The following is a 9622-nucleotide window of genomic DNA, read 5'->3' on the forward strand; positions in this document are numbered from 1 at the left end:
GAGAGGAGCATTCTCTGGAGTCTAATGTGCCACGAGATGATGCACGCTCTGCCTGTCCTCTGGGAAGAGGTGTGTATGACAGCGATTGTGCTTTTCTTAATTGATTGTTTTTAAACAATGTTCTATTGTTGTTTACCACCCATAATCATCTAGACTCAAATGCCTTATAAAATATGTTGATAGATATGGTAGAAGGAGGGAGGGATGTTTGGTTGCTCATTTGGGATAATTTCTACATTATGACTTCCAATGGCTCTTCAATGGTTTTCAAGTGGATATTTGCCTCCAATCCTCCCAGCAATTATTTCATCACTTCTCTTCATGTATCAGAATAAAAGACCTATTAGCGTTTGCACATTTCAGACTCCCATTAACACCTCATTGACTTGTGCCTAGCAGTGGCTCTGAGGAAGCCGCACATTTATCATGTGTTGGATTACTGTGAAGGAAAACATATCTTGGTTTTCAAATAGCAGAACGGTGAATCTCTTAGGAAAGACCACTAGTGAACTGCAACCGTCACAGGCAATGAACGTGGGGAAAACTCCTCCAAAAACCGAGTCTGTTGAGTGGATTCTGGGGCAAGCTTCAGGCACACACTGGCTTCCGTCGTGCTGTGGTTGTGGTTGTTTACCCTGAAGTGTTCTTTGGCTGGGTGGATTGCTACCATAAACTGGCGCTTGAAAGTCTCACTTAGGGCAATGTAGAGGAAAGGATTGAGGCAGCTGTTGGCATAGCCTAAGCTAATGGCAAAATTGTAGGCATAGAAAAAGGCAACAGAAGGGGTGCCTATTCCCAAATGGGCCAGCTGAAGGATATAGAAGGGTGCCCAGCAAATGAAGAAGGCCGAGCAGATGGCAACAGCCATCCGAGTGACTTTCTTGGTACGAGCCCGAAGACTTCTCTGTGGTAAGGGCACAACAGTGGTGGCCATATGCTGGAGGATTTTAAAGTACACCACGCATATGATGATCAGTGGAATTGCAAAAGCTAACATGAACTGGTAGATGGTGAACCAGTAGACATCAGTCTCAGGGTTGGGAAGCAAAAGAGCACACCGGACAGTCCCATCATCCAAAGGCATCAGTCCTGCATACATCCACACAGGGATGATGGTCAGAAATGAGAGGAGCCACACCAGGCTGATAACCAAGGTTGCTACACATGGAGTTCGGACATAAGTAGATCTCAGAGGATAGACCGTGGCCAGGTAACGATCTAAGGTCATGACTGTCAGGATATTGGTGCTTGTAATCTGGCTGTGGGTGTCCAGGGCGGTGATGATAGTGCACAATGGAGCGCCAAAATACCAGGATCCGTTGCCAAGGAGTTGGTGAATGAGAAAGGGCATGCCCAGCAGGAATAGCAAGTCTACAATGGAGAGGTTGAAAATGAAGATATCAGGCACCGTCTGTTTGCACCGAAGCTTCTTCTTTTTGATGATGGTATAGATCACAATAAGATTCCCAACTATGCCAAGAAAACAAATGATGCCAAACAAGCTAGGCATGATCACATTGGTGTAGGGAGTTGTCCTTTCCAACCCTGATCAAAGAAACAGAGAGAGGGAGAGGAAAGGGAGAGAGAGGAGGTAGGGAGAATAAGAAAAAGGGGGAATAAGAAAAAGCAGTTCAAACAATCATTCAAAATAGAATAAGAAAAACAATTCAAAATTACGTTCAACTATTTATTTTATTTTCATCAAGCATGTATTTTATGACAGATACAAGTGTAAACATAATTATAAACACATGTAAAGGGTATGAATAAAAGAAAACATTAGGACAGGGACGGTAGGCACATTGGTGCGCTTATGCACGCCCCTTACAGACCTCTTAGGAATGGGGTGAGGTCTACATTAGACAGTCTAAGGTAAAAGTTTTGGGAATTTGGGAAAGAAACCACAGAGTCAGGTAGTGCATTCCAGGCATTGACAACTCTATTACTGAAGTCGTATTTTCTGCAGATTAGTTTGGATTGGTTTACCATGAGTTTGTATCTATTGTGTGCTCTTGTATTGTTTTGGTTGAAGCTGAAGTATTCATTGGCTGGTAGGACATTATAGCAGATGGTTTTATGTACTATGCTTAGGTCAGACTGAAGACGGTGAAGTTCTAAGTTGTCTAAGCCCAAAATTTCAAGTCTGGCGGCATAAGGTATTTTGTTGCGAGCAGAGGAGTGGAGGACTCTTGTGAAATATTTCTGGACTCGTTCAATTGTATTAATGTCCGATATGCAGTGTGATTCCAGGCAAATGAGCTGTATTCAAAAATTGGTCTGGCAAAAGTTTTGTATGCCCTAGTTTGATGAGGGCTACCCAAGAAAAATTACATATAGTACCCATATAATATGCTTTCTAACAGCAAGGAGGCTTGGAGTCCTCTGTACTAATAGGGGCTAATACGTTCCACAAGGAACTTTCCCTGGTACTAATTTGGAGCTAAGATGTCCCACAAGGTGAAGGCTACCACCGAGTATCTTGTCACCTGGCTCATACCCATGAACACAGGATCAACCAAATTCTAATAAGCTGGGAGAAGTGGGGAATGCACAGAAATATTTGAAAGCAGCAGATGTCAGAGCATCTAATCTCAAAGGCTGCACAGGATCAAAGTGATTTCCCTGCCAGGAACTTTCTTGTCCAGATCATTCATTTTCATGAATCTAAAATATGCCCATCTTGAGTAACATTTTGAATATAGAGATCTCTTTTGTAATGTTCGAACAGTTCACAGAAAGCAGGAGATGTCAGGCTCCTGTGTCTGCGGGAGTTTAATAATCTATAATCTAATTAAACAAAATATACATGAACTAGGTGAAGCTTTTCCAGGCATAGAAAACTAAAGATAAAATCATAACTAAGTAGCAGTTCTGCATTCAGTTCCTAACATCTTTGATAAAGATGGAAAACTTCAGACTGAATATTCACGCAGGAGGTCTTGCTGATCAGTATTAAAACCAATAAATTGTTCAATGAAAATATTCACACATTTTACTTATCCATAATTATACTGATGGAATTAGGATAGGATGGGATAGGCTAGGATAGGATAGGATAGGATAGGTTAGGATAGGTTAGGCTAGGCTAGGCTAGGCTAGGCTAGGATAGGCTAGGATAGGATAGGATAGGCTAGGATAGGCTAGGATAGGATAGGATAGATTTTTTTTTATTGGCCAAGTGTGATTAGACACACAAGGAATTTGTCTTGGTGCATAGGCTCTCAGTGTACATAAAAGAAAAGATACCTTCATCAAGAATCATAAGGTTAATTAAACCAACTGTCTGAATTTGCATGATGTACTGGCCCCTACTAACCCCGAGAATGCCTGGAGAGAGGAATGGTTCATGTTATGTATTCATGTTTGTACCTTTAAATATTTGAGCGGGAAATCAGCACGTTGCTGATTGGACGAAGCCTCCAGTAGAACTGTATAAAAGGAGAGGTTTTTCCCCCAGCCTGCTGCTGGGTTCACCCTATATTAAAGAGCTGTTGTCACTACCCTGGTCTCCAGCCTCGTTACTTCCCGAACTTAACATTGGCGACGAAGGTGGGATCTCGAGGCTAAGGAGAACCAGAACCGAGCTGAAGCACGATAGACCCGAACCCAGCAAACTCAGGGCAGAAAAGCGGAGATGGCCAGTTACACTCCGCCCGCACCGTTTGACCCGGCTAAAGAGAAATGGGGAACGTATATGACCCGTTTCGAAAGCTTTCTAGAAGCCAACGAACTGCAAGGAGTTCCAGATAACCGAAAAAGGGCTTATTTCTTAAGCCACTGTGGTCCGGAGGTCATTGATATCGCGGAAGCCCTGGCAGAGCCAACGCCGTTGCAGTCGGTGTCATGGCCAACTCTACAGACTTTACTAAAAAACCACTTCGCACCAACGCCGTCCAAATACGTGCGGCGGTTTGAATTCGGAGAGCGAAGGCAGATGGAGGGCGAATCCATCGGTGACTACATGGCCGCCCTAAGAAAAGCGTCCAAGGACTGCGGATACCGTGACCTGGGCGAGGTGCTCCTCGAGCAACTCATCCGAGGTCAAAGACATCCGTTTGCGGCGGCGGCTGCTAGCAAAGAGCAACCTAACGCTGGCCACGCTCTGGGCGAAGCCAGAGCACATGAAATGTCCTCCCAAGCGGCAGAGACACTGCAGAAGCCTGTCCCACCAAAGGCGAGCGCGAAGGCAACTCCGGTGCACCAGGAGGAGGTTCAGACCGAATCCGACGGTGAAGATGAGGAAGGAGTCTGCCGCACCGAGAAACGCGACAAAGGGGACCGAGATGAATGCGGAAGCTGCGGGGGTCAACACCAGCGCCAGCGCTGCAAGTTTAAGGACGCGACATGTCGGCGGTGTGGGAAGAAAGGGCATCTAGCTCAAGTTTGTCGAGCGGCCCAACCTTCCCGCCGAAAATTCAAATCGGCCAATCAGAGCGCGGAATCGGCAAGGCGACCGCGATTGGCTCAAACAAAAAGCGCGGATTCAACCAAACAACTGTGGTCATAGGCGCGCCTCAACCAAAGTGGAGAAGAAGATCTTCACCAAACCAAAAATAGAGAGTACGGTGCCGGCTTGAAGTAGACACGGGATCAGCGATCACCATCATGTCCTGGGACACTTTGGCGAAGTCGCTGCCGTCCGTCGCGGCGCCACCTGCAAGCACAACGACTACGAGTCCACGACTACCAGGGAATCGCATCCCTGTTCGAGGACCACCTCCGTCCGAGTCGAGTACGGTCCACACAAGAAGACCCTGCCCATCACGATCGTCGAAGGAACTCTGCCCAGTCTGTTGGGACTAGACTGGTTTCGTGCCCTGGGCATGGGAGTGACTGGCATCTACAGAAGTGACTGTAACCTGAAAGACATTCTCTTTAACGAGTTCGAAGATGTCTTCAAGGACTGCCTGGGCAAGTACAAGGGACCCCTATTTCCTTCAACTTAGACCCCAGGTAGCCCCATTAGGCTTAAGGCGAGGAGAGTCCTTTGCCCTAAAACCAAAAATCGATAAGGAGCTGGACAAGCTCATAAATCAGGGATTTTGGTGCCAGTCGATCACGCAAAGTGGGAGGCGCCAATCGTCACCCAATAAAGTCGGACGGGTCAATTAGAATTTGCGCTGACTACAAGGCGGCGCTTAACAAAGCCTTACAGAAAAGCGCTTACCGGTTCCGTGGTGCAACACTTATTGCACTCTTTGGGGCAAGGGCAAGTCTTTGCAAAGTTAGACTTGGCCCAAGCCTACCAACAACTGCCCGTGAGCGCCCGCTGGCGAAGCCCAACGATTGTAACGCACAGGGGGGCCTTCAAGTGCACCCGATTGCAATTTGGGGTCAGTGTGGCACCAGGGCTGTTCCAAAATCTAATGGAACGACTACTGCAGGGGCTCCCAGGGGTAGTCCCCTACTTCGATGATGTCCTAATTTCAGGGGAAAACATAGAGGAATTGGGGGAGCGTTTAAGAAAGGTTTTGGGCATTTTCCGGACAGCCGGATTAAAAGTCAAGGCAAACAAATGCCAGATAGGGGTCGAATCCGTCGATTTCTTGGGCTACCGGATAGACAAGAAAGGAATTCACCCTACTGAGAGCAAGGTCAAGGCAATTAAGAAGGCTCCAGCGCCTAAAAACAAAGCAGAGCTGCAGGCATTCCTGGGGTTGGTGAATTTCTATGCAGTCTTTTTAAAGAACAAAGCAACCGTTGCGGAACCGCTGCATAGGCTCTTAGGGAAAAATACTGTTTGGTCTTGGGGAAAGTCAGAAAATAGGGCTTTCGAAGCAGTAAAGAACCTGCTCTCAAGTGATAGCCTGCTCATCCAATATCACAACTCAATACCCCTAGTGCTGGTTTGCGATGCCTCCCTTATGGGGTGGGGCTGTACTCAGCCATAGACTTCCAAAGCGGCACAGAAGCCCCTATAGCTTTTACTCTAGAACGATGTCCTCCCAGAGAGAAACTACAGCCAATTAGATAAAGAAGCACTAGCCATTGTGTCAGGGGTTAAAAAATTCCACGAATATGTCTTTGGGCGGAATTTTGAAATCGTGACTGACCACAGACCGCTACTAGGGATACTGGCTGGCGACCGCCCAACGCCTGTGGCACTTTCGCCACGCTTGACCCGATGGACTATATTCTTAGCCGCTTATTCGTACAAGCTGCAGCATCGACCAGGAAAAGAAGTGGGGCATGCAGGCACGTTAAGCGATGCCCACTACCAGGGGCGACCGAAGACCCCACTCCGGGGACGCCCATCCTACTTATTGACTCTTTGGACTCTGGCCCAGTCACATCTAAGGAAGTGGCTCGGGCATCATACCGGGACATTGTGTTAAGGACTGTACTCGGTTGGGTACAGAGAGGGTGGCCCGCTGCGCGGGCGAGCAGTTCAAAGAATTTGTTAAAAAGCGAGATGAGCTCTCGGCTCAAGGGGTGCCTGTTATGGGGTGATCGTGTAATAATTCCTGATAAATTAAGGGAAAGGTATTGGACCTCCTCCACGAGGTCACCCAGGGATCGTAAGGATGAAGGGTTAGCTAGAAGCTATGTGGTGGCCACTCATGGACGCAGAGATTGCTGAGAGGGTAGGAAATGCCAGGCTTGCCAAGAGTCAGACCTCTACCCCAACGGCCCCAGTCAGAGAATGGGAAAAGCCCCAAGGGCCCTGGTCAAGAATCCACATTGATTTTGCTGGCCCTTTCCACGCCAAACGTTCCTAGTGGTTGTTGATGCATTCTCTAAATGGTTGGAGATCATACTCATGAAATCCACTACGGCCGAAGCAGTAATCGCAGCCCTCGCCACCTATTCGCAACTCACGGGTTGCGGACACTCTGGTGTCCGACAATGAGCCTCAATTCACGGCAGCCCAGTTTGAAGAATACCTGGCAGAGGAGGGCATCCGACATGCCTCTCTGCGCCTTTCCACCCTGCGTCGAATGGCCTTGCAGGCGTTCCGTCCGGGCGCTAAGGAGGCGTGTCAGGCTCAAGCCAGGTGACTGGCAAACAAAGATAGACTTTTCCTAGCCGTCCAGCACAGAACCCCAAGCACGGCCACGGGAAAAGCCCAGCCGAATTACTAATGGGACGGAAACTCCGGTGCCCACTTGACCGTTTGAATCCCATTACACACCAGAGGGTTACAAGGGGAACTAGAAAAGACAAGGAAATGAGCATAGGCGACGGGTGTGGGCCCGAAACTATGGGGCGGCCCTAGTTGGTTCGCAGGACAAATAATAAAGATAACCGGCCCAAAATCGTCGTGGTAGAGCTACCAGACAACCGAGTGTGGAGGCGCCACATAGATCAGATAAGAAGCGAATAACTGATCAAACCGAACCAAATGAAACAGATCATGACCAATACCAATTTGAATTCACAGCTGACAATGACCGGGGGCGCAAGACTTAGCTGAGGTCCCAGAGTTCCAGCGGCGCCATCAGGTTCCCGAGGAAACAGCAGGAAAGTTTCAAAAGTAATCCAAGGCGGATGGCCAAGAAAAGAGTCGGCCAATAATCCGGAGCCCGTTGGCTCAGAGAAAGAGCTGGGAGGAGAAAACAGCCCCTCCGACCAGCTCAAAACACCACCAGAACTGAACCGCGCAGGTCAGAAAGAACTAGGAGGCAGGTTATTTGCGTGACTACGTCGAAAAATAACATGTAAATAAATATGTAAATAGAGGCAAAGTGTTTTCTGGGAGGGGAGGAGTGTTATGTATTCATGTTTGTACCTTTAAATATTTGAGCGGGAAATCAGCACGTTGCTGATTGGGAAACCTCAACAGAACTGTATAAAAGGAGAGGTTTTTCCCCCAGCCTGCTGCTGGGTTCACCCTATATTAAAGAGCTGTTGTCACTACCCTGGTCTCCAGCCTCGTTACTTCCCGAACTTAACAGTTCAAGGTACTTTCTTGTGGCCTGGCCATTAGTGATCCCTCGACCAAACTACCTGTCAGGATTGCCTCGCACTTTCACCTACATTTTTGCTTTGCTGGCAACTTGACAATAACAGGAGTGATGGTGGATGGCAAGAGTGGGAGAATGGTATCCAAGCATCCATCAGCTTCTGTGAAACATTGCTGGCATCTCAAGGACACACCGAGCAAATGTCCTGGCATGGCTGTCTGTTTCCCATAACATAATGAACAGAAGTGATTGGTGGACGAATTGGATTGTGGGTGGCCCATAGGGAAAGGGAGAAATTAACTATGCTTGCTTTTGTGTGGGAAACTCAGAGCTGTTTTCGCTTCTTCTCTGCCAGTGTGGTTTATTCAGTAAAGTTTTATACTCTTGGTAAAGTAATATCCTAGGAGTTTCTTTTTCTAGATTCGCCAACTGGACAGTTAATATCACCTGGTTTTAACCTGCCTCATTCTGGACAAAATTGAACAGAATTAGGTGTGATACTGGAAGAAATGCCTCTGCCCTGTACCAATGGGGATGGAAAGATTCCCCTTGTTTCAATTATGGTGCTGCTATGCAAACTATTAAATATGTTGTGCAAGGCTGCTCACGACATGCATTTTCTGGTTCCTTAGAAAATCTGCACGAAGCAGCATTAGAGATGATCGCCTGGATAACTGAATTGGACATCCAGTTATGAGGCCATGCTGTACCCCTGAACAGGTTTTATATATAATTACATGGATTGTGTGTGTATAGGTTTAGCAGAGTGGTGCAGTGGCCTAGAGGTGGAGCTCTCACAATCAGGAGGCTGTGAGTTTGGTCCTAGGTAGAGGCTGATATTTCTCTCTCTGGGCACAGTGAGAATATCTGTTGAACATAGCTCTGCATTGGCGGGCATCCAGCCATTAAAAATTCTGTGCCAGCTCCATTCAGTTGCCCTGACTCCACCCTGCAAGAGATTATGGGGTCATTAAATGGTGATGATGATGTTTACTTTCCATCTGTCATGTTCTCATCATGTGCTAAATAATAACTGGACCCTAAACCAAATAAGGCTGATTCGTAAAGTGCATACTAAGCTAAAATGTGCTTAGTTTCCATTTCAGTGTGCCAAATGAGCACAGCAATTGTAAGCAGCTCCCTATGCTCCTGAGATGGAAAGGTATCATTGCCTAATGAATTGCTCCTCTTTTGAATTATTAAAACCATAAAAACCTGTTTCCTAAGAGGAAACACTGGGAAATCTGTCTTCCGTGTGCCAAACAGTAACTTAAAAAGCTCATGTTTTAATCAGTAATTTATCAGAGGAGTTTACTTAGAGGATGACATAGGGTGATTTTTTTTTTAATTCAAGCAATCTGGATGCAAGGATGATATAACATGTCATCCATCCAAATATAACAGAACAATCCATTTTTCTGTTAGAACATTCTTCCCTGGTCGATTTTACAGAAACAGATGTCTCAGCTTAGCTAATTTGTAAGAAGATAAATTACTATCGTGGACTGAATTGACAGCATTTCAGTGGCGTCTGAACTAGAATAAAATTTTTTCCAGCTAGTTATTAATTCAAAGGAAATGCCCCTGGGGTCACTGGAGAACTCTGATTAACTCTCTATAACGCCATGTAAAACTGAAAAGAAACAATCTTTACCCTTTCCTATGGTAAAAAGGTAAAGGTTCCCTTCGCACATATGTGCTAGTCATTCCTGACTCTA

The 9622-nt window shown here is 46.6% G+C and overlaps 1 protein-coding gene across 1 annotated transcript; it reads right to left on the reverse strand.

The window, feature by feature from the left end:
• Positions 1–502: 502 nt before the first annotated feature.
• Positions 503–1522, reverse strand: LOC131193305 (melanin-concentrating hormone receptor 1-like). The gene has a single exon (XM_058173329.1). The coding sequence runs from the start codon at positions 1508–1510 to the stop codon at positions 503–505; it is 1008 nt and encodes a 335-aa protein (XP_058029312.1). The 5' UTR covers positions 1511–1522.
• Positions 1523–9622: the final 8100 nt, after the last annotated feature.

This window comes from Ahaetulla prasina, chromosome 2 (genome assembly GCF_028640845.1).
Source record: "Ahaetulla prasina isolate Xishuangbanna chromosome 2, ASM2864084v1, whole genome shotgun sequence".
NCBI lineage: Eukaryota > Metazoa > Chordata > Lepidosauria > Squamata > Colubridae > Ahaetulla > Ahaetulla prasina.